Source organism: Rhincodon typus, chromosome 6, assembly GCF_021869965.1.
Source record: "Rhincodon typus isolate 14 chromosome 6, sRhiTyp1.1, whole genome shotgun sequence".
NCBI classification, from domain to species: Eukaryota; Metazoa; Chordata; class Chondrichthyes; order Orectolobiformes; family Rhincodontidae; genus Rhincodon; species Rhincodon typus.
In genome coordinates, this window is record NC_063337.1 from 26,120,830 (window position 1) to 26,146,893 (window position 26,064).

The 26,064-nt window shown below is 40.1% G+C and overlaps 1 protein-coding gene across 8 annotated transcripts in view; it reads left to right on the forward strand.

The window, feature by feature from the left end:
- LOC109912751 (periostin) overlaps positions 1 to 26,064 on the forward strand; it is an 83,769-nt gene that overhangs the window by 47,702 nt on the left and 10,003 nt on the right. For 4 of the 8 annotated variants that reach the window (XM_048598046.1, XM_048598044.1, XM_048598045.1 and 1 more), the window contains exons 11-18: positions 3,200 to 3,336; positions 4,476 to 4,606; positions 7,190 to 7,320; positions 9,929 to 10,031; positions 12,064 to 12,131; positions 15,460 to 15,505; positions 21,941 to 22,018; positions 24,029 to 24,109. In XM_048598046.1, coding sequence (XP_048454003.1) covers positions 3,200 to 3,336; positions 4,476 to 4,606; positions 7,190 to 7,320; positions 9,929 to 10,031; positions 12,064 to 12,131; positions 15,460 to 15,505; positions 21,941 to 22,018; positions 24,029 to 24,109 — 775 coding nt within the window. The remainder of the gene's footprint in view (positions 1 to 3,199; positions 3,337 to 4,475; positions 4,607 to 7,189; positions 7,321 to 9,928; positions 10,032 to 12,063; positions 12,132 to 15,459; positions 15,506 to 21,940; positions 22,019 to 24,028; positions 24,110 to 26,064) is intronic. The other 4 variants (XM_048598047.1, XM_048598049.1, XM_048598052.1 and 1 more) reach the window with 2 other exon arrangements.

Consider the following 26,064-nt stretch of genomic DNA (forward strand, 5'->3'; position numbering starts at 1 on the left):
TGTGAAATAGACTGGGAGGAGTGTGCAGTGAGCGAGTGTCACTGTGAAATAGACTGGGAGGAGTGTGCAGTGAGCGAGTGTCACTGTGAAATAGACTGGGAGGAGTGTGCAGTGAGTGAGTGTCACTGTGAAATAGACCAGGAGGAGTATGTAGTAAATCAGTGTGACTGAAGAAGGATGGAACTACATTAGAAGGGCAGCAGTGAAAGGAGGTAAAAAGAACACCTGCATACCTGTCACAGCGAATGTGTGACATCATGGGAAAACAAGTAGGTAATTGATGAGTATTTCTTCCATGTCTCTTTTGATTAACCAAGTGGTGTAAATCAAGATACAATATAAAACTGTAGAGGACAATTCACTTTTAAAATATTTAACATTCAAATTCATTCATTTAATAGAATAGAGATGGCTGCATGGGAAATTCATCACAGTTTTAGGATGTGGGAGCTGGTACTATCCACAGTGACCACTTCTGCAGTTGCCTACCTTATACCACGGTCCAGCATATCTCTTCTAGGCTGGAGAGGAACTTGATGTGGGAGGGGAAAGGTCTAGTTGTTGTAGTTCATGTAGATATGAATGACATAAATAGGACTAGGAAAGAGATCCTGCTGGGGGATTATGAGCAGCTTGGAGCTATGTTAAAACACAGAACCGCAACGGTATGATCCTCAGAATTACTATCTGAGCCACTTACAAATAGGCTTGGAGTAAATGTGATTTAAAGGCAGTAAATGTACAACTCACTTTTGCTGTTGAAGAAATGGGTTCCTATTTATGTAGCATTAGCAACAATACCAGGGAAACAGAGAACTGTTCTGTTGGGATGGACTACAATTAAACCATGCTGGGCCCAGTATCCAGGAGAATCGTATATGTAATGTTATGGATAGGTCTTTAAGCTAAATAGTTGGGGTCATGAGTGGGGTGTGTAGGAATTGAATGGATGTTTAAACAATTATAATGAAATGAAGAGGTCAATGATAATCAAAGTGTGACTGGAAGGGATGGAAGATTTAAGTAGAAGAGTGCATGAGAAATTAGAAACAGGATTAGGAATAATTGTAAGTCAAAGCTTAAAGTTCTATATCTGAATATACACAGCATTTTAAACAAGATGGATGAGTTGATGGCACAAATAAAAATAAATGAATATGACATTTTAACCATTATGGAGACATGTCTGCAGAGTGACCAAGCCTGGGAAATTAATATTCAAGGGTATTCTTTTTAACAGAAAAATGGGCAAAATGGGAATGGAGGTGGGGTAGCTTTGTTAATAAAGGAATTTTTGGTAAGGTGGTAAATAGTGTTAAACTTGCAATGAATCATCATGTGAATTAGTTTGGGTGGAAATAAGCATTAGCAAGGAAAGAAATTATATTTTGTCTAGGCCTTGAAGGGTTGCCTTCGCGGAGAACAAAGCATGAATAAGAAAATAATGGAGGCATGTGAGAAGGCACTTCAATTGTCATGGGTGATTTTAATTTGACTGGACAAATCAGATGGGCAATGGTAACTTGGAAGACCAATTTGTGCAGTGCATCTGGGATTGATTCTTCAAACAGTATGTTTGCACAACTTACCCAGGAACAGGCCATTTTAGATCTAGTAACTTGTAATTAATTAGGGATTAATAAGAGAATTCCAAGTTAATATTCCAGTAGAGAGTAGTGATCACAACAAGGTAGAATTTCAAATTCAGTCTGGGGGATAACAACTTGGATCTCAAACCAGTGTCCTTAACTTAAATAAGGCCAATTACAGAGATGTGGACAAAGAGTTCTTTAAAGCGGACTCGAAAATAGACTAACAGGACATTCATGAGAAGGGCAGTGGCAGATGTCATAGAGCTATAAAGCACAGAAAAGGCCCTTCAATCTATTGTGTCTGCACCACACATATTGCATAATGCTAATCTGTGTGGTTGCATAATGTTAATCAAAAATTTATTCAGTTCAAAAAGAAGGATTTGATGAGAAGGGTGAACCACCTATAATTAACAAAGGTGATTATCAGAGTATCGAATCAGAAACTAAGATGTATACAACAGTGAAAACTAATGGTAGGCCAAAAGATTGGAAAGTGCTCAAGAAGGAGCAGCAGACTAAAAGTTCTCAGAGAAAGAGAGAAAATAGAGTGTGGCAATATAAATTAGCAAGAAATACAACTGATAATTATGACAGGTAGCAAGTAACTTTTGCACCACACAAGTTCCAGGCAATAAGTATCTCCAACCAGAGTGAATCTAACCATCGCCAATTGACATTTAATGATATCACCGTCACAGAATTTCTCACTATCAACATCTTGGGGGTTACCATTGAGCAGTAAGTGAACTGGACCAGCCATATAGGTGCTGTGGCCATGACAGCAGATCAGAGGCAAGGAATTGCACAGTGACTAACACACCTCCTGCCCATGATCTACAAGGCACAAGTCAGAAGTTTGATGAAATCCTCCCCACTTGCCTGGATCAGTGCAGCTCCAACAGCTTTCAAGAAATTTGACACCATCCAGGACAAAGCAGCCTGCTTGATTGGCACCATATTTACAGCATAAACTCTCACCACCACCAATGCAGCAGTGTGTACTATCTATAAGGTGCACTGCAGAAATTGGCTCCTTTGACAGCACCTTCCAAACCGTGACCATGACCGCTTAGAAAGACAAAGGTAGCAGATACATGGGAACACCATCATCGGCAAGCATGCCTTCAAGTCACTCACCATCCTGACTTGGAAATATATCGTATTCCTTTAGTGCCACTGGTCAAATTCCTGTAACTCCCTACCTAACAGTACTATCAGTCAACCTACAGCACATGAACTGCAGTAGTTGGAGAAGGCACTCATCACCACGTTCTCAGGGGTAACAAGAGGTGAGCAATAATGCTGGCCAGCCAGTGACATTCACATTCTATGAGTAAATTTCTTTTTTAAAAAAGTATTTACGTGGCTCTAGATATTGTACAGTTTCTAGCTTCTTGCAATTTCTAATTTCTCTTTCTTGCTTCCCCACATTAAAACTCTGTCACAATTCTGTCCATTCACACCAAGTAACAATAAATCTTGAAAAATGTTAACTCCTGCCCCAGCCCCCAATCTGAGCAGCAAAGAATAAACAATGGGTTTTACTACAGTGCTGTTAAAATGGCCTGCATGTTGAAATGAGTTTGTATTTGCTTGTCTGGCAGGCAGTTTGCATTGAGAACTCCTGCATGGTCAGAGGCAGCAAGGAGGGAAGAAACGGTGTCGTTCACCAAATCAGAAAGGTCATTGTCGCTGTGGATAAGTCCCTGCTGCAAATTCTGAGGGAAGATCCTCGCTTTAGGTAAGTACTAAGGTGTTCCAGCTCTTGGGATTTAAGAAAAGTTATTTCTTCGGAACCAACAGGACGGTTACCAATTTCACTCACACTTATATAAGTGAACAAAGCAGGAGAAATGTACTCAATATCTGCAGATGTAGCAGTAGATTTTCCAGCTGGCCTGCCAGCTAGCAGAATACACCAAGTTACTCACCCATTTCTCAGACGGAAGTATTTGGATTCATTTTGAGGCCCATACCTTATTTAAATAGAACTGTGACTAGTTGGCTATCAAGTTGGTATCTTGATGCAGTGGTAACAATGAAGTAACACTACTGGACTTGTAATCCAGAGGCCTGAGCAATTAATCTGGAAATCATGTTCAGATCCCTCCATGGCAGCTAGGCAATTTATGTTTAACAAATTAAATAGAATCTGAAGTACCAAGCTTCAATAGTGGTGACCAGTAAGATGCCAGATTTCCGTAAAAATCCAGCAGGTATCCTGATATCCTTTAGAAAAGAAAGTCAGTCATCCTTGCCTGGTTTGGTCTGTATTTGATTCCAGATTTACTTTGCCCATTGCGATGACCTAGCAAGCCATGCAGTTTTCAAGAGGTGTCTTACCATCTTCTTGAGGAGGTTTATGGATGAGCAATAAATGCTGGTCTTACCAGTGATGCCCACAATCAGAGAATGAATAAACAGATATTTGCTGGATTTGAGTTGGCCTAAAGTCAGTTGCATTTGAGTTTGCTGGGTAACGGTGAGGGAGGGAGATTGATGGGCATGAAATGAGGAACGCAGTGAGACAGTAGCCAAGGTGAATGTTGTAGGGGCCTGTGAAGCCATGGAACCAGAAGAAATATATTCGCTGACTTTACAGAGTAAGAGAACAATGTGATTGCACATACACTCGTCAAAATTTTGAATAGATTTTAAAAATTAATGCAGTAAATTTTGACTGGGCTGATTCAGTAGGGGGTGAAAGGATACAGAAGGCTGTTAATACAGAAGAAATAGAATTTGTTCTGTTTGTGGCCTTAGAAAGAATCTTAATAATGCCAGCTGAAAGGAATGACTTTCCTTTTTCCATTGTATTTTTCATCGATCTTTTTCTCGTCAAGGAATTTTCACTAAAATTATGATTACTTTTCTTATCAGCATATTCCTGACTCTAGCAGAATCTGTAGGTCTGACAGAACTGCTTATGGAAGAAGGAGACTGGACTTTATTTGTTCCAACCAACGACGTGTTTGAAAGCCTTTCATCAGACGAACTAGAAGAATTGACAAGTAAGAAATCAAAGCTTTAAAAATCCAATTGTAAGTTTTAAAATTTTAAATAAAGGAGCTACATATAAGATTTTGTTTTATGGGCCTGTACTGGGTGTGATAATAATTGATCAATTCTGCAGCCTTGCCCCCAAACTTCAGCTATTTTTCTTTCAGATGGTTCTGATAGTGTCTTGAAATGAATATGTATCTAATTTCAGTATTGAAATGAGAAGCCAGCCCTTATGTCAGTCAAAGATTTTCAACTTTATGTTCTCGAGTTAATAAATTTGCGATGTGGAGATCTTAAACATCTTCACTAATGGGTCTTTAAAAGGATGGCTGAGAGCTACTCAAGGAAAAAGGTGCCAAAAACCTTTTCAACATTGCGTTTCGCGGAATCCAAGGAAGCAGATATGCTCTTCCTTGCTTCATTGGATAAATGTAAGCGAATAACGGCTCATCCTTTTTCCCCTCAATAATTGCTCCCCCTAGACTTATCTCTGGTTTGTTATGCAGATTGAATTGAATAGTGTCTGCAGCTTTTGATTGATTCTGGCGATTTTTGTAGTTCAGTCTATGAACTGTCTGTCAGTGCATCAGACTGGAACTGCATATAGCTTGGAACACATAGGATTTTTATTCCCAGTTCTTTTATTTTTAACAGCTTTGTTAAAATGGAAACACGTAGTAAGATTGCTTTACATATAATTAACTTTCAGCATGTCACTAAAATGATACCTTGCTTTAATTGGTGGTGTTAATGGTCTGTATTTTAATACTGTGAGTTCAATCCTCAATATACATTACAGGCAGTTCCCTAAGTCCAGTTCTAAAAGAGAATCACGTTGTTAAAGAGATAGGAGTGAAACTCCACTTAGCTACTTGCTTGAATAGACACAAACAATCCAGTAAAACTAATTGGAGAAAAAAATAGAGTAGGGCAGACAATTGGACAGAATTTATTCTCTGGCCGAAAGCAAAATGTGTATTTATTTATTCATTTACTTGATGTACTGCCCAACATTTTTTCCTCAACCTAAAACAGATTTTATGCTTGTTCATTTGTCCTTTGAGTGGAAACAGATTGTTGCATATAGCCACATCACAAAAGTGACTTCATTGAAAAGACATTTGTTTATGATAAGGTGCTGCTTAACACAAGTGCTTGTAGCTTCACACATTTCTCATAATACACTGGCAGCTTTAAAACTCAAAGAGTGTGCTTTTGCTTCAGGTATGGAAGAAAAGTTATGGGAATATTTTAATTGTCTACTTCCACATTCATTTAGAAGCACAAAGGTGTATTTGGACAGAAATTATAAAACCAAATTTTCCAACCACTGGTCATGATCAAGCATGCCTTAAAATAGCACTTCAATTTCCAATCTAAAACAGAAGGGAGCCCTACTTTTAATGATAAAATCAGGATCCTTTATCTGCTTCCTAGGATAGTCTGCATTTCTTCTAATGCTAGTTGCTGGGCATCTCAAGAAGCTTTGCAAATTGAATGTGAATTTACTGGAGTCGCCTACCAGATATTTATTAAGCTCGCCATTAAGTATTAAAGCTAGTCCATTCAAATAGAAGTACATTTTAAAAGACACGGCAAATCATAATTATAGTCAAATTATTTCTGACACTGAACACAAATTTGTAGAATTGTTGAAATGTAAAAAGGATATATTTCTTCTACTTTTTTCTGTATTTTTGTCTTAATCCCATTTTTCTTTCCCTCTTTATTTCACTTTCTATACATAATAGGTACTTAATTAAATATTCTACCTTACATGCTAGGACTTAGACTCCATGCTGCTTATTAAGGAGACTTCAGTCTAATTGGTTAAGTTGCTGGGCTTGCATACCTTGTTTTCAGACACCCTGTGGTGAGCACCTCACTGTAATGAATTTCTAATTACCACAATACCACCTAGAAAGCCTGTGTGAAGCCTAAGTGTGATGAACAGTTAACACTGTCCATTTAGTACTGACGGCTCAAACAGCAAGACCTGCTCACAGTGTGTCCACCAGCAACAATATCTTCTACTTATAAAATACCTTTTCCTCATAAGATGTTCCAATGCATGCACAAGGCTCTTATAAAATTTGACAAGACAGGGAATGAGCCATTTGGGCAGACAACCACAGCTTGGTCAGACAGATAGACTTTAAAGATTGCCTTGAAGGAGGGAAAAGAGATGGAGAAGTATAGAGCTGATTCCATAATTTAAGATCTTTGTAGCTGAAAGCATTGTTGATAGACAGATTAAAATCGGTCATGAATGAAATAACTGCAGAAAACTTAGAACATTGTAGTATCAAAGGAGATTTTAGAGATTTGGTGGTGTGAGCCACAAGAATGATTTGTAAATAAGGATGAAAATTTTAAAAGTAGGTTTTGCTTATATGTGAGCCAAAGAATTCAGTAAGCACAGGGACATTGGGTGAGCCGGACATGATGCAAGTTAGGAGGTGGACAGTAAGGTTTTTGATGACTACATGCCCATGGCACTCTATCCTTAGGCATCCCTGTTTCTAATCCATACATCCTCAGCCATTTACTTCCAGAAAAAAGTCAGAAACAATTTGCCATTTTTCTTACAGGTGATAAAAATGCTCTCAGACATATCCTTCTGTACCACCTCCTCAAAGGTGTTTATGTCGGAGGTGGTATTGAATATGGAGTTACCAGTCTACTGAAATCATACCAGGGCAGCAGAGTTATGGTGAAACTGGTGAGTTTTTTGACAAAATGTATATTTTAGCTCAGTGTACCTAAAGCTGGAATGCTCCACAGCATTATATTCTAAACCTTGTTATACATTTAAGAAAATAGCTGACTAAAATTTCACCCAATAAAATTGCAGCCAGAATTCTTTCAGGCAGGCAAAATTCAAGCAAGGTGAGAGTTTTTACTGTAATAAATGATAATACAGACATCAATCGATCATATGTCCTTAATACACGGAATAGCTAATCTTCTCACTATACTGTTAGGCTCGCCCCATATCCTGATCTGTTCCATGTCCTTCAGTAAGTTCATAGAAAGCTGAAATCATTTAGTATATGACACAGTGTGGAGCTGGAGGAACACAGCGGGCCAGGCAGCATCAGAGGAGCAGGAAAGTTGACATTTTGGGTCAGGACCCTTCTTCAGAAATGGGGAGGGGAAAGGGAGCTGGGAAATAAATGGAAAGAGGAGGGGTGGGGCTACAGAAGGTAGGTGGGATGGTGATAGGTGAGTGCAGGTAGGGAGTGGTGGGGATTGGCCAGTGAGGTGGGTGGGGCAGATAGGTGGGAGAGAAGATGGACAGGTTGTGTCAGGTCAAGGAGGCAGGGATGAGAGGGAGGGTTGGATGTGGGATGAGATCGGGGGTGGGGAGATTTTAAAACAGGTGAATTCTATGTTTAGGCCATCGGGCTGTAGGCTCCCAAGGAGAATATAAGATGTCACTCCTCCAGTTTGCGGGTGGTGTCATTGTGGCACTGGAGGAGGCCCAGGATGGACATGTCACCAGGGGAGTGGGAGGGGGAGTTAAAATGGTTGGTGACCGGAAGGTGTTGTCGTTTGTCATGTACAGAGTGCACATGCTCTACAAAGTGGTCTCCGAGCCTCTGCTTGGTCTCACCAATGTAGAGGAGGCCACATTGGGAGCAACGGATACAGTAGACCAAGTTGACAATGTGCAGGTGAACTCCTGTCTGATATGAAATATTTGTTTTGAGACTTGAATGGAGGTGAGGGGGGGCTTGTAGGGGCAGGTATAGCACCTACCGCGTTTGCAGGGATAGGTGCTGGGGACGGTGGGGCTAGTGGGGAGTGTGGAGTGGACAAGGGAGTCGCAGAGAGAGCGGTCCCTACAAAAGGCAGATAGGGGTGGGGAGGGAAACATCTCTTTGGTGGTGGGGCCGGATTGTAGGTGGCGGGAGTGGTGGAGGATGATACGTCGGATGCGGAGATTGGTTGGGTGATATGTGAGGACCAGGGGACCTCTCTCTTTATTTTTGTTGGGGGGAGGGGGTGTGAGGGCAGAAGTGTGGGAAATGCAAGAGATGCGGTCGAGGGCATTTTTGATCAATGGAGGGGAGAAGTTACGGTCCTTGAAACAGGACGACATCTGGGATGTTCAGGAGTGGAACGCTCCATCTAGGGAGCAGATGTGGTGGAGGCGGAGGAATTGGGAGTAGGAGATCGCATTCTTGCAGGAGGGTGGGTGAAAGGAGGTGTGGTCCAGGTACCTATGGGAGTCAATGGGCTTGAAATAGATGTCAGTGTTGAGGCCCTTACCAGAGATGGAGACGTAGACTTGGAGACCATTTCATATAGCATCTGAGCCTTCTGGTCGCCAACCATTTTAACTCCCCCTCCCACTCCCTTGATGACATGTTCATCCTGGGCCTCCTCCAGTGCCACAATGACACCACATGCAAACTGGAGGAGCAACACCTCAAATTCTGCCTCGCGAGCCAACAGCCCGATGGCCTAAACATTGAATTCACCAGTTTTAAAATCTTGGCAGCCCCGGCCTCATCCCTCATCCAACCGTCCCTCTCATCCCTGCCTCCTTGACCTGACACAACCTGTCCATCTTCTCTCCCACCTATCTGCCCCACCCATCCCAGTGACCAATCCCCACCACTGCCTACCTGCACTCACCTATCACCATCCCACCTACCTTCCCCAGCCCCACCCTTCCCAGCTCCCTTCCCCCTCCCCATTTCTGAAGAAGGGTCCCGACCCGAAACATCAACTTTCCTGCTCCTCTGATTCTGCCTGGCCTGTGTTCCTACAGCTCCACACTGTGTTGTCTCTGACTCCAGCAACTGCAGTCCTCGCTATTTCATCATTTAGTACACTGCAGTTTTTCTAGTGTGATACGGTCTTTTGTGTTTTATTATTCACACATGAACCTTGACACTGAATGTCAACAGTGTTTATAACACAGTGAGAAAGGGAAGGTAGAAATTTGTAATCAAATCCCCCTCAACCATCACCCCACCACCTCTCAAAACTTTGACTACCTCTATTTGTAACAGGAGTTGTTGAGTGAGAACTTTAAGCTATTTGTTTGCCCACAGCCTGTGAGGTACTATGGGTGCTGGTGGCAATCATCTGGCTGCGATCAACTAATTGAACACAGACAGTGGATTGTGCTGAGGCCTGTGTTGTTTGTAGGGTTTAGCCCATTGAGTAATGGGTAAACTAACACAACCTTTAGAGGAAACTCACTTAGCTTTAAAGGAAATTCATCATTCCCAAATTAAAGGTATGTGGGTCATTTATTGTAATGAAAACAGATTATTGATAAAAGCACTTAAGTGATCAATCTTCTTTGCTTTCAGGTAAACAACACAATATTAGTAAATAATGTGAAGTCCAAAGAATCTGATCTCATGGCAAACAATGGTGTTATTCATGTGGTTAATTCTTTACTCTTTCCAAAAGGTGAGATTTCTGTTTTCTCAATAATAGTTGAACTTTTTCCAATGTCACAATCAGACAAATCTAAGAGAAGTCATTGCTAAATGGGCATTTTCAAACTGCCTGCTGCCTGTTCCTCTGTTTGTGTGTTTCAGAACAGTAGAAAAACTGCATTGGGAATTTCCTCATTTGCCATAATGTTAGTTGTAATGACCACAAACCAAACTCCACTTTGAATGGTTTAGCAGGGATTTACTTTTATTACCTGGCAGATTTACAGCAGCAGTTCTGGAAATGCTCAGTGTTAATATATCATCTCCATATGGCTGAAGTCTCACAACGATTGAAATTTTAATCTCGCAGCGAGTCTTCCAGCTATAAGCCAGAAGGCTGAGAAAACTCTGACTCAGACATTTATCAGACCCAGGGCTTCATTTAACTGGATCCAGGCAACTAGCTAGTTGCCACGGTGAAAGGCCCCCAGGAGCTGTTGACCAATCAGAGTGCCAGCAGGTTGAAAACCTGAGCAATGTCTCTGGAAATGGTGCTCATAACTAGGATTATACCTGACTGAACAGGATGCAATGGAAACCCTCCCAGCAATCTGGTTGTGTCTGGGACACCATGCTCAGTCAGGCAAGACATGATGATGAATGGAGGGAATGGGATTGGTGATGGCATGCGGTGCTATGCGCATGGGCCATTAGGAGTCTCTCTGTGAATGTGCCAACATAGGAGGCCCTCCACCATCAGCCTTTAGGGACATCGTTGGGGTTCATCTGGTGGTGTCTGTATGCAATGGAGGGCTGCTCTGACTAAAATGCAGTGCTGACGACAGAAAGAGTCCTTAATTAGCCAATTAAATGCCTCTGGGCACACAGGCTGTTCTCCAATTGCTCTGCCATTGGCAAAATGGCATGACAGCAGGAAGATAATAGGCATTCATCTTCCCTCTTTAGTTTATATTGTCATCCCCTCCTCTAGGCCCTAAAGGCCAGATGAAATCCAGCTTAAACTGTTTCCCTGCTATCAATACAAATCAAGTTCCAGTCCAAGAGATGTACTTTTTCAAGGTTCGGTCAGAACTATTAAATATATCATTTGTTAATATAACAACAGATACTACTCCATCCAAAAATGTGTGAAGCGTTTGAGATATTTCCATGCAACCATTTTTCAGAAGTCATATTACACAATTGCGTGAGTTAAAATATTTCTTTCCTGTTCTCATTCTCTGAAAAGGAGAATTATTGTGAGTGCTTTGTATAAATGGTCATCATATGCAAGTTCTACTTTGTGCAAGATGAAATAATGTTAAATATATCACACCACGATTCACCAATATTCTGAATTAATGTGGATTAATCCATGATTTATTAATAAAATGCAGGTGTCCATTATTGACTCTTGAGACTGAACAGTGAATATTGAGATCCTACCCAAACAAAAGTGGGGAATCACAATTTCACACAATCTCAACAACTACAATTTGAGTATAGGACCATGCAAAGGAGGTTGAGGGGTGTCCTTATAAAAGTTTATAAAATCATGAGGGGCATTGATAAGGTGAATAGCAAAGGTCTTTTCTCTAAGACAGGGGAGTTCAAAACTAGGGGACATTTTTTAATATTAATGAAGAAAGTTTTAAAAGGACATGAGGGACAACTTTTTTACACAGAGGGTGGTTCATGTGTGAACTGCCAGAGGAAGTTGTGGATGCAGGTACAGTTACAACGTTTAAAAGACATATGGAGAAGTACATGAATAGGAAAGGGGGAGACATGGCCAAATGCAGGCAAATGGGATTAGTTTAGTTTGGCAACATGGTCGGCGTGGACTAGTCAGACCGAAGGGTCTGTTTCCATGCTATAAGACTGTATCATTCTATGACTCTATGACATAATTCACCTTTATGTTTTCTTAACCAAGTATGGGTGCCACTTTTGCCTTAAATATTAATGTAGCTGATTATTAAAATATTGTGATTGCAGACTTAGGAACATTTAATGTTCATAATTTAAGGTCATGACTTTAAATTTTGAATCTATTTTGACAGATCTTCCTGTAGGAAGTGATTCTCTGCTCAGGATTCTTACAAAAATAATCAAGTACATTGAGCTTAAGGTAAGTTCCTTTTATTTTTAAAATTCGAACATCAAAAATATTTGAGGCAAGTGTTTGTATTGCATAACACTTTGAATTAGTAATAATAGATACTGCTTAAATGAGATATATTTAACATTTAGATACAAGCAGTAGTGTTACAGAGAGGGTGGGCAGTTAAACTTGTGAGCAGCTAAGTCACACATGTTTTACATTCCTTTGGTCAAGATATTGGCCATATGTCATTAATAACTTTATGCTGACAGAGAATTCTCCTTTCATGAGATACTTAAATACAATAATTTATGTTTATGATCTTCCAAACTTGTATTATGAAATATAGTTCCTCAATTCCCAGGATAATACCATAGTGTAATGTAACACAATCAGCTGGATTTCACAATATCAGCAAAGCAACAATATATGCAGCTGACCAGGGAGATGACTGCTCACAGAGGTTTAGCAATCAAACTTCCCCTTCATTACAGTGGCATTAAGTCAGAGCAATTTTCAGACATCCAGCAGGTCAAGAAGCCAATCATATTGGACTATACTTACAGACAGCGAACTAGCAAGTAAAACGCACTGATTATCCTTCATTTTTCAATAAAGTTTTAAAAAGAGTGGAGTATAGTTTGGGAGATGCCTATGTGTTTAAAGTAGGTGGTGAAATATCATATGTAATTTTTTATAAAGATTATTATTTTAGTTTTTTAACACAATGGAGAAATTTGACTTTCTGGTAATATCAAATATGACTTTCAGGGCTTGCAGGTACATTCAGAGATAATTATGAACTTGGTGCACCATTGAAAACTCAGTTACTCCTCATTTTAATAAGCAATTCCTTTCCCAAGCATCCTTTAGCAAATTTAATAGCATAAAACTCTAAGTTCTCATCTGTTTAGTGATCTCTACTTGATTGCATCCTGGGGACTTCAAGAGCTCACCTTAAGGAAAAGTGTAAACTCTCTTGTGCACAAATCAGGGGTTACTATTAATTTCACCATTACATCTGTTTCACCTGCACATCCAGGCCATAGTCTTGCATTTTCCCACTAAACATGCTTTGTAGCCATGCCTTTTAAATATTTAGGACTTTGACCTTAAAATTAAGCAATCACAAAACTGAGAATAGTCTCCAAAACAAATAGACAGGTACAAGAGAGAGACTACTCCTAAAGCAAGTGGGAGGCGAGACTTGCAAATAACGGGGAAAGCAGGCGTTGGAGAACATTTTAAAAACTCCATCAGTTGTGAGAAGGGTATAGTAAGTTGAACAAGTGCCAGGAGAAATGTAATTTTAGAATAAAACTGTTTACCATGGACAAAAAATGTCTAAAAATTGATTTGGAGGCCAAAAGAGATGGGCAAGAGGGAATCTGAAAGGATTTAAGGCATACATAAGCAGTAGAAGCTTTTGGAATGAAGAGGTCTGATCAGAATTTGGGTGGCCAACAAGTAGAGAGTGGTTGCCAGCTGCCAAAGAGTTTTCTGTGATTTTAAGGCACTGGCCTCAGAGCAGGGGCTCCCAATCCCAGGTCCCTCGATCAAGCACAATGTGCCTGACTACAAGGGACACCCCAGAAATCTACAAGCACCGAGGCTTGTTTTCATGCTCCTGAGAAGCAAATCTGCATCGCAGCACTGAATGAGAAACACTGGTGGTAGTTTGAGGCCCAAAAGTGGCTATTATTCAGTAGACACTAAACTAGACCCATCATATAAACACTGGCTACAAAGCCAGGACAAAAGTTAAGATTTCCATGGCAAGTAACCCAGCTCCTGATTCCTCAAACCCAATATACCATCTGTAAGGCCCAAGTGAGGCATGTGATGGAATATTGCCCAAATATCTGGATGAATGCGGATTCTATGGCTCTCTCAACACCATCTACAACAAGGCAGCCTGATTAAATTGTCCCTATCCACCACATTCACTCTCTTCACCATTGATGTACAGTAGCAGCAGTGTGTATCAGTGTGTACTCTCTGTACAGTGTGTTTCTGTGTACAGAAACTCTCCAAGGATCCTCTGACAGCACCCTACCAATATTAAGGATAAGGACAGCAGATTCACAGTATCACAACTGCCTACAGGTTCCCTCCAAGCCACTTCCCAACTTGATATGAAATTATATCGCTGTTCCTTCACTGTCGTTGAACCACAAGTGGCATACTTTCCATGAATGAATTTTTAAACATAGCCCCTTTAGCCTCCTCTAGATCAAAGAAAATAAACCCTACTGATCCAATCTTTGCTCATAATGAAAATTCTGTATTGCTGGCAACAACATTGTGAATCTTCTTTGTATTCTGTCAGATACGACCACATAACTTCCTGTAATAAGGCAACCAGAACCACATGTGGGACTCTCGCCACTTTCTGCCTAACATTTTTATAGAGTCCTCATGTAACCTCCCTGCTTTATGACTCTACCTCTCAACTAATAAAAGAAAGTAATGTTGATGCATTCTTGACCAGCTTATACATGTCCTGATACCTTCAGGGACCTCTCGACATGCAGTTCTGTGTTCACTTATACTTTTTCTCAGAATCCTCTCATTTATTCTGTGTTCCTTTGTCTTATTTGTCCTTGCCTCTTTGTTTTTCTGGATTGTATTCGAATCACCAGGTTACTGTCTACCTCATCAGTTCATTGATACCTCTCACAGTCTTTAGTTTCTTACTTACAACCAAGCACATGGCTAAGCCTTGTTTGCCCTAAATACCTCTTAATCTTTCCCCTTAGATTGAAGTCTAAATCATCGATATGTACCCCAAGCAGAAAAGTAAGCTGGCTCTGATCCCCACAGAACCCCTCTGGTGGCCCAGTCACAATTACAGCAGTCCAGTTGACCACAACACACTGCTTCCTGGCACTGGGCCAATTTTGGCTCCAACATGTTACTTTCTCGTGGATGCCACGTGCATTTGATTAACTGGTCAGTCTGCCATGTGGGACCTATGCCAAAAATCTTGTTAAAATCCTACATCAAGCACATGGATCATCCTTTTTACTTCTTGAAGAATTTCTATCAACTTCAAGATGTTCTATTGCTGTTGGTGATGAGACTTTCTGTTAGTTCCCCTAGTTTAATGAAAAATATGGGTATGACACCATGTCACTGTGGAAGCTAGGCAGTGTTCAATCAAATTCATAAATGCGGACTAGCATTTTATGAGTTCTTTACAGGTAAACATCAATTTCTTCTGATGGCTGTTGCACACAATGTTATTTCAGAGGAATGTAAATTTAAAAAATTTCCTTTATCAAAGAAGATTAAGTCAGGTAATATATAACACAATGACATAAGGTATGTTTGTTTTCTGTTTTTCTTTGGCTAGTATGTCCCAGGATTCACCTACAAAGAAATCAGATTGCCCATCGTCAGTAAGTTCTTTAACTGTTAGCAATATTTTTGAAAGTTTGAAATTGTTAACATTGTTGTTAATACTTCTTGCTGTAAAACATTTGTTTTTATTGAAATTATCAGTTTAAGATTTGAGTACAAAAATATATTAGGTGATTTGAAACAGAAAAAATTATCGAAATTATAAAACGGAAAGTTTAAGAGAATGAAGGTGCCGCACGAGCTGTTGAAAATATATTTGTCATGGTTATCAGCACTCACTTGTCTTCAAGCGGCGCTGTATTATAGCCTGAAAATATTCAATTCCAATGAATCTGGACTACCAAAATCAAGTCTCTATGTGTCCCTTAGAAAATTTTTCAGGAGTTGCCATTGCCAGGATTCCCCTACGCAATCTGACCCCACATCAGACAATTTCATGAACAAAATAAAATGCTGACAGTGAGGTTTCTGATTCCTCACTGTAACCCTACTGGGACAGCCGTTGGCCTATCCTTCCCTTCCCAAGGAATGTAAGTAGAAGTTGAGTGGGGAGATGGGGTGGATAATATTGTGGACAACAGAGGTGAAGTCACTGAGTGACTTTCCTCCAATTTATTTCTGCTTCCTGAGTCTACCATGAGATGAGTGCTGGTGGTGACAGTCTCAATTCTTCCTGAAGAAGTAAAGGATTTTGTAGCATATGTTTCTCTCCTTCAAATCTCACCTTACTGCTCTTATTATGTGGTCTTTAATCTGCCAAGGTGCCAGTTTGTAGACCTGCAGGTCTCTTCTTCCTTTTAAATTTCTGAATGCATCTTCTGATGCTGCCTTAGCACTAGAAGGCAAATCTTGGACCCTGCATCTTCTCATTTCTCTCAGATTTACCCTGTTTGGGGCTTAAATTCTGCAAGGTTTGTAAATGCCAAGCATGTCATCACTCAAGCATGTGAGTGTAACTTTTGATCATGATCTCCAGCTTAACATTCATCTATTTTCCCTTGGTTTTGCATGCTGGTGTCATGGAATAGTCTCCAAAGATTGGCAGTAACTTGAGGTTAACCATGGTCAATGGGATTCTTGGAGACCACCAAGACAAATGACCTCGATAAATTAGAAGCCATGATGTAACTTTGATACAAATCAATACCATGGGCCTATGCACCAATAGAAGTAGATGAAGAGTTAGGAAAAGAAGAGTTATGACACTTTGCTAGAGGTGCTCCACCCAGTTCACAGGTGGCACTACTGTTTATGGTTAGTTTTAATTTGGGAATGTACTCCTGTGTATCAACTGCTCTTGGACTGGCATGCAACCTTTGTGCACATAATCAATTTGTAACTTACATGACACCCGCAGCCAACAGATGAAATGCCAGAAAGCAACCTCGAGTTCAGCAAACTGCAAGATGAATCAGTTAGCTGTGTCAAAAGGAAATTATGCTTCTGAATAGAACAGAATGTGGGAAAGCTAAGACTGGATCTGTCTATCACTTGCTGCATATTAAAATGAAAATCTAAATGGTATTAATATGAACCTGAATGTACTGAAAGAATCAATGAAGTCTCTTTGGAAGTCTCCCAATTGAATAATTCCTTGTGGTTTGGGCTCGAGTGTAATGTCCAAATAGAAGTTGATTGCTCACATGACAGTAGCACAATAATCGTTGTGTTTATATAATATTCATATAACCTGTGTTGCCTGCATACTCTAGGTTTTAAAGCTTGGCTTTTTGGAGGTGTTGGACTTTCTTAGAATCTCTGGTTACACAATGGTTGCTTCTCAACTATCCCATTTTATCTATGTCTCCCATGGCCAGAAGATCTTCCCAGTACTTTTAAAGGACCTTGACCTTTGATATAAATTATGCATGATGCCCAGAATCTAAATTTAAGTGAGGTTCCTTCTCTCAAAACCGGCATAATGGTTATGTTGATGGTTTATCTACTGATCAGTTCAGTCTTTTTGATTTCTGACATTATATAGGAGATGCTGTGGACCATTCCAGGTATTTAATATAATATTGTATCTAGATTGTATGCAAGCTACTTGTCTACTTCTGGCTAATTATCTCACATCGCTGACCTGTCCGATTACAGTTAATTTCCTATTGATCCAGCTATTCTCCAGTGCTAGCACATCCAATTTGGACAGTGGCCCCAAGGGTTAATTATACTGGATGGGTAATGTGGCACAAAGCAAATTCTTGTCTTCTCTCAAACAGTTTAGCTTTTAAACTCTGGCAATTATTTATTCCCCTTTCCAATCACTTTCATCCTAGCTGTTTCGCCTTCAATTTGCAAACTTACAAATTGCAAAGCACCAATTTGTTTACTGGTAATTTTGTGAATTGTGCGAATTTCATGGGGGTTAGAGATATGATGCGGAACCTTCCAAAAGGCTGCGATAAATAGGCAGAACCTGCCTGTTATGCAGCTGGTTCTCCAATCGGCGACACACACCACGAAAATGTATCAAAGTAACAATGACCATAATGGTCAATACAAATTGAAATATGAGGAAAGCGTAGGAGACCATACGAGCCCAAAAGGACTGCCCTACATTATACACCACATCCCACCATTTGTGGTCTCCTAAAGTTTTGATTCCTTTCTCAATATCTTTGTTATCCTGTTGCATGTGAACCAAATGTTCTTGAGAGGTAGCTGTACGTTGAAGGATCGACTTCAAGCTAATAGACAGAGGGGGAATTGGGTGGCCAAAATGGACCACAGACTTTAGAGTTTCCTCCTGAAGTGGTAGCTCCAACTGTATTTCTGTAACGTTGTGCAAGTGAACCGGTAATAACATTTTACCTCCAACTTTGACTGGTTCAACTGGGTAAAGACAGAACATAGGGATATTAATTGGGCATAAGGTTTCCCCATGATGTAGATGTGAGGCACTGGTTGTAACACAATACCTTCCCCTACCTACATAGGCAGTTCTTGCCTGCCCAGGACTCCATTGGCTTACAGCAACTGTGCAGTTTGGTGAGTGCTCGTCCAGTGTGAAGCCACAGGCAGGGGTGGTATGCTGGTACACATCACACCGACACACCCACTCGTTTCCAACTTGTCGACAACACTGTAAGTCTGGGGCTAGCCATGTGCCTTTTTTGTTGATCAGCCATCGAGGATGGTCCCTGAATTCCTTAAAGATGGTGTTGCCATTGGAATGTTCAATGATTCCTATGGATTCTACCTTGTACAATTGCGCGGGAGGGGCTGTGGAGTTCAAGATGATTGGAACTGCCAATAATACTGGGACCTGACCGTTAGCACCCTGAGAGTGAGCGCGAGGGGCGAAAAAGGCCAAGCCATGCCGTCTTATCCGCTTATATTCTTCTTCCGTCTTATTGGACCCTAACCATGTGGCCAAGTGGTGATTCTTGACAAAGGCGGGAATGCGATTCGATTCAAGGTCTGATAATCCCTTTTGCAGTAAGGTTAGCACAAAGTTCCCATACATACTACAGGTGACTGCTTTGGAGATATTCTGTTGTGCGTACTCCTGATTGTTATCCACAATGATCTCATTCACCTTATTGACGATGGACTCCATGGCTGTCACAATTTCTTGGGTGGATAACAGAGTTTTACTCTGTTCATGGATTAAGTCTCCACCTTGGTCATTTAATTTAGTCAGAAGTCCCTTCAGTTGCCTCCGCATGACTTCATCGTGCTCCCACATTGATTCAACATCTATACGGTTCAGGCCAGCTATGCTTGCAGTTGCTCCTATCCCTACCCATTCAGCCAGGTCTCTACGCTTGCGTGGCACTTTCAGCCCTTCACCCATGTTTGGGTCAGGGCTTCTCCAATCTGTTCTTTGGTTCCTTGCCTGTGAATCCCATACCAATTCCTTCAACATGAGGTGAAACAAATGGAGATAGTTAGTATGGCACAAACCATCTGGCATAGGCAGACAGCTTAAATTAAAAACCACTGGAACAATTTCAAAGCGGACATCATTGTACAGAAACTCTCCCGATTCTATCACTTCTAACCCATTAGTTTGTGGATTAGGTAGTAACATGGGACAAGGAGGATCCAAAAGTCTGGCAGCAGTTTTAGCAGGTTTCTTGATGGCCTCTAACCTCACATGAGAACTGCCATAGGCACTGTCATCATCTGGTTCGCAACGGATGTTACCACTGTGCCTCTTCCAGAATTGGGGCCAGTTTAATGTTTGCACTATTATCAGACGGTTCTTTCCATCAGGTTGTTGGAATATCTTCCCTTTATATGGCACCCCAACATCCCCTACAAGTGGGGCAAACATGCCAAACTGGTCCTGAAACCATCGCCACTGGATCCCCACTGCTGTTCCATTCCCATTACAGATGCATTTTATCTGAACCCCCTTCCCTTCCTCCACACGTGCACCAATAGTTCGATTCCTATACAACACTCCTTCCATGTAGCCAGGACTGGCTATCTCCCAGTGGCAGTTCCATCGTCGGCTCAGACGTTCTGTGATTTCTTTCACTCTTTCTTCTTCCCTAGACTGATTGTACTTATACTCTTCATCTTGAGGGCCATGCTGGCACCAACCTTTAATCACTGCCGAGTGGCACACTTGAAGCATGCCTAAAACAATGATCATGCACATCCACCAAATAATCCTGGCCATACCTAGGAAGTGATCAAAAACAGTATCAGGTTACTTGTCAGTTCAAGCATATAAGAAATAGGATCTCTCTGTATCCAATAGGATGCTGGCTGATTATTGATTTCGGTTCCACTTTCTCACCCAAAATTCACATCCTGTGATTTCTCTGGTGTTGAAAACTCTATCTCAGCCTTGAGTACTCAATGATTAAGCATCCATAGCCCCTGAAATAAAAAAAATCCAAAGATTCACAACCCTGTAACTGAACAATTTTCTCTGAATCTGGGTATTAAATGATCAACCCCTAATCCCTAAACCATACCTCTTAGTTCTAGACTATCGAAGTGGAGGAATCAGCATCTGGTCTGCCAAGCCCCTCAGAACCAACCTGTTTCAATGAGATGACCTCTTATTCTTCCCTGTGCCAGAGGGCATTGGCCTAATATGCTTAACCTGTCATCATAGAACAACTCTCTCATTCGACTGTCTCTAAATCAAATATTTCCTTCCTTAGATATGGAGACCAAAGTTGAACAGGAGTCCAGAGATGGTCTCATCAAAGCATGATACAATTGTAGCAAGGCTGCCTTACTCTTGTACCCTAAGCTTTTCACAATAAAGATCAATTTGTTGTTTCTTTGTAACATCTTGCTGTACCAGCATGCTAACTTTTCGTGTTTCTTCATGCATCCTTGTCATGAGAAGAAGGGGTCATCATCTTCTGATTCAGGGTTGAGGGAGTCTATAAGCAATGGACATTGATGGTGAGATAATGGTGATGGGGTGAGTTATCTGCCTGATAGTTAAAGAAGAGGTATCCCACAAAATATTGAAAAAATAAATGAAAATGGTAAGGGATGCTTTTCCAATAGATTATGGAAAATCAGAAATGTATCAGTAAGTAGGAAGGAGAATTTATGGTGAGTTTATGGTGCGGAAAGATGGATCTTGCCAAAAGGACAAAGTGAAGAAATTATTGGAACACCTGGCGCAAAGAAGATTAAACACTTAATGTATTTGCACTATAGACCATATTGACATTGATACAGTAGGAAAGTATCAGCTATGGCAAGAAGTTTAAGGTGACTACAACATGTGTTCAATATGGCTGAAGATGGATGGAAGTGATAAAAATTATAGAATTATTTTGTTATAGAAGTAATAGGTTTTGGAGTAATTATGAAGACAAAGGAGTTATATAATGGAAAACTAGAAAGTAGGACAGTCCAAAATGATATTGTGGAGAAGGCCCTCAGAGGTTGTACATAATGGACTGCTTGGTTATGACAGCTGAACACTGATGCTAAGATCTCGTAAATACTTAAGTGTTTACTGAAATTATTGTGGTTTAAAAGTGGCGTGAAAATAATTAAGAGTTCTGAGGAAAGGTCGCTTGACCCAGAACGTTAATTCTGATTTCTCTCCATAAATGTTGCCAGACCTGCTGAGCTTTTCCAGCAATTTCTTTTCTGATTTACAACATCTGCAGTTCTTTCAGTTTTAAAAAAATTAGATGAGTTTAATTTAACAAATAATGCAGCAAAAAGAACACTTAATATAATGACTATTATGGTAAGATATGGTGCATCTGTTTGCAAGGTACTTTTCATTTATTCAGAATTTATTTTTGACAGTGATTTCTGCATAATGACAAACTCAGTTTTAAAATCAGTTTAATTCCAGAGACAGATGTGTATTCCTTTTTAAAAAATGTGTTTAGTCATTTTACATCTGTCTTCCACTTCTACGGGAGTATGCCTTAGGTCACAGATTGTTTTTAAACTGGAAGAAGTGGTGATCGATTAATGTGTTATAGCTCAAGGATACCAGCCTTTAAATCATATTATCCTTGCATTTTCAGCTCGTATTATCAAGGTCATTTCTCAGCCAAACATTACCAGAGAGACTGGGACAACTATTACTCGAGTGATTCCATATGGTAGACAAACATCTACATGCACTGTATTTGCAACAGTTTTTTTTATAACCTAACTGTTCTTTCGCTAGTCTTTCCTCATTTCATCTCTCCCCTACCTTGAAGCTAGTGGGGCAAGGGCTTTGTGGAGGTGTGAACTCCTGAATTATTTTGCCTGTCTCACGAGGAATGATAAAGCACGGTCAGATATTTGTGGTGTAAATCAATGCAAATAGTGCACTGATAAAATATTGTAAAGTGCATTAAGTCATGTAACTTGACAAGAATTTATGGGAGAAGGATTTACTTGCTTTGCCTCCCAGCATTGGAACCTTAGATTTTTGCAGTGCAGAAGGAGATTCTGTTACTGTTTTTTGTGACTCCTCTTTGATGGAGCAATCCAAGACTGGTTCCACTATCCCACACTTTCCCCATAGCCCTGTATCATCCACCGCTTCAAATATTTTTTGACTTCTGTATTTGAAAGATGGTATGGCCCTTACCTCCTTATGCCATAGCATCACATCTCCAATAACCCAAAATAAACAGTTATTTTTCTAACCCCTGTTCTTACTCACAATGATAATTTTAGAATGACGATTCCCCCAATTGTTGACTGCCCAAGTATAAGGAATGATTAACAGATTTAAAACTGCGAGGAGCATGTTTAATATTTGCACGCAGCAGGCATCAATTTGCGCCGGTAATGTGAACTTGTATAATTATAATGTTAACCAAGTGAATAAAAGGCATAAGGAAATGAACACTTCTCTACATAAAGCTAAATAAGTAGAAAATATTGTTAATCTGAACCATTGCAAGCATAAAGCTAATTTTGTTGCCAGCATTTTACCTGATGGAAACTGGGGGAAGGGGAAGTTTGATTGGTTGCTCGACAACAGTAGTCAGTGTTGACCCCAGTGTATTTCCTAGTGTTGAGTGCATATTGAAGTTTCAGCAGCCTCCAATCCAAATTTCCATTGTATCTAAATACCAAAGTTAAGGAAGTTGGCTATCGATGGCTGCAACAGCCTCAAGGATGAGGCATCATTGCCAAATCATCACTCACAGAGTTTGTTTATTAACTATCTGGAAATAATGTGAAATTCTGATATAATCTTGACTGTACTGACTCTGATGCTGCATTTGATGATGAAGATTTCAGGTAAGTGATAGTTGCAGTGGTTGGACAGGGCTTGGAAAATCCAAAATAAAAAAGATCTAACAAATTTATTACTGGTACTGATTGGGCGCAGAATGTCCCACTACTAAATTGAATGCCTTCTGTCCATTTTATACTCAGATGTAACATCCTGCTGAATTCAATTCACCTCTAAGTGAGCTACATGGATATAAATGAGTGAATAATGATGTTACATTAGGGTAGCAACAAATGTCCTGTAGTCATGGTGAGGTACTGGACAGGGGATAAAGTCTTGCATTTCTACAATCTTAAGTTTTACCTAGGGCATCCAAATAAGGTTCTGTGATGCTCAGGACTGAAATACATTTGACAGAAATCAGAAAGCAGGGTCCACTTTGAAAGACATTCATTTGTCATTACTTGAGTCCAACTGAAATTACATTTGGATCCCATCCTGTTAAGCACAAGATTTCAAACAAATTGAATGTTTTAAAAAACTAAAATGATTCAAAATCAAGTGAGTTTTTAGTTTCCCTTACCTTAGTTGATCTTTCAAAAATTGAAAATCAGAAGATATTTGATAAACCATCAAATCCAAATGGCAGCAGAGATAGAATTAAGAGCCACAGGTAAACATGTATCCTGATGCTGATGCTAGTAACACTATTTGAAATGAGTGAACAATTGCTTATAAAATAGTGGCCTGTGAAATTTGATACAAATACATGAATGGTGATACTGTATTGTGTCGGGAAGTTTCAATTTTATGTTAGGCTACAATCAACAAAGGATATCCTTCATTTACTTATCATTTTAAACACTTTTTTAGGCTTGAATCTGAAGGAGTGGATTCTAGTTAAGTAACAGCCCAAATATCTTTTGCTTCTCAGAAACTAAGGTCACAGAAATTACAAGAATTGTTACAACTAAACCAGAAATAAAAGTAATTAGTGGAAAGGTCATTCAAACCGGTGAGTTCTTCGTAATTTAACATGATTATTTTGATGGAGTTCTGTAACATGTCTACTCATCTCATAAACAAGTTTTCGAGTAAATAGAATGGGACATGAGACAGCAATTCTTAACTTATTTCATGGGTGCACTTTAATTTGATGTACCTTGAGAAATAAATTATGCATTAGAAGCTTTAACAATGCCATTAAAGGAAGAGGCATATTGGCATGGCAGTGTCAATGAGGGTGCTAAGAGAACTCCAGGGAAAAAGCAGAATATCAGGTGTGGCTCCAGCTGCAAGCTATGTGAGGGGTGAAGAGGGGACATAAGTTTCTAGTCACTGTGAGTGTGCGTGAGAATTGCCCAGTGAAACTGGAACTAGGAAAAAGCTGGTGTGCTTAGGCCAGTAGGAGAGATTGGAATATCAGGCCAGAGGGAACAGCAGAGAGAGAAATAGCAAAGATCACTTCAGTCCCCAGCAGGAAGTGAATGGGAGGTCAAACCTGGTCATCTTCCAGGCAAGATGGGAGGGAGGGAGGGATAAATACTACAGAAGAAAATGGATGGAATAAATGCTGGTCTAGTGAGCAATATCACAACTGTGAAAGACTTTTATAAAATAAGGACCCTGAGCCAGGGTGGAGAGGAGTGAAAATTGAACAAGTGAAAGAGATAGGGACTGTAGGGAAAATGAGGGAGCATCTAAACCACAAGAATGCACAAAGAGCCAGAAAATGCAAGAGTATTAACTTGTAGTGGTACTGGTAAAGATAATGGTACTTTTAAGTGGGAGGCCTTAGAATTACAATATTGGCAATGCTAGGATGTTTAGAGATCTGTGGAGTAAATACTGGTGAGTGAAAACAAGATAGATATTTAATAGCACTAGGCAGTTATTGCAAACTGGGTGCAATCCATGCACTAGAACATGTAAGCCTAGGTACGATTGAAATTGATGCTCAAGCCACATTTAAATTAGGTATGAGGGCTGCTGGTCCTGACTGCAAATCCACAGGTAGCTCAGTAATGAAGCAGGTACGGTTATAGTTCGCTGCAGATGTTACTGTCAGGTGAGTATGGGAAGAGGGCGAGCTATGATCTTCAGGATCGCTGTGAAGACAGAGGAACAACCTTACTCTTCCTGAAGTGGAAAGAAGTACCATTCACCACATAAGACTCTAACCATAGACCTTAAGGTGTAGAAGCAGAAGTAAATCATTCAACTCATCAGTCTGCTTCTCCATTCAATGAGATAATGGCTGATCTGATAATTCCTGCCCTTTCCTCATAACACTTGGTTCCTCATTAAAAATCTAGCTATCTTAAATATACTTAATGATCCAACCTCAACAATTCTCTATGATAAAACATACCACAAATTCACTACCCTCTAAGAGACAATAATCTTCTTCATCTCTGTCTTAAATGTGCACCCCTTATTCTGCGATGATGCTTTCTGGTGCTAGATTCTCCCACAAGGGGACATAACCTTTCTGCACCTACCCTGCCAATTCCTCTAAGAATCATATATGTTCAAAACACCTTGATGAGATTAGAAGCAAATCTGCTGTCAGCGACTACATATTCTCACCCAAAAAATGATTGTTGCCTCCTTTCCTCTGCCAATTGCTGTCAGTTTCCTCTGCCTTCTCTCTATTACTCCCCTCCCTCCCGATCACTTACCTTTCTCATTAAAGAACTACCTTTGGGCCACTGCAGATGACAGAAAGTATCAACATTCAAATCACCAGGCAAGTTGTCTGGAGACATCCAGTTCACTGGTATGATGTAAATGAGACCTGTTGACCAGTATTGGGTCAGTATCAGGATTACCTGTTTCAGTCCAAGGATCATTCAGTGTTTAAATTTACCTTAAAGCTATAATGATAGATATGCCAGGATTGGAAACAGAAAGCATGTGAAGTTTAGAATCATCTTCCCAATTGGCTACATTAGAATATTAAAAACATTA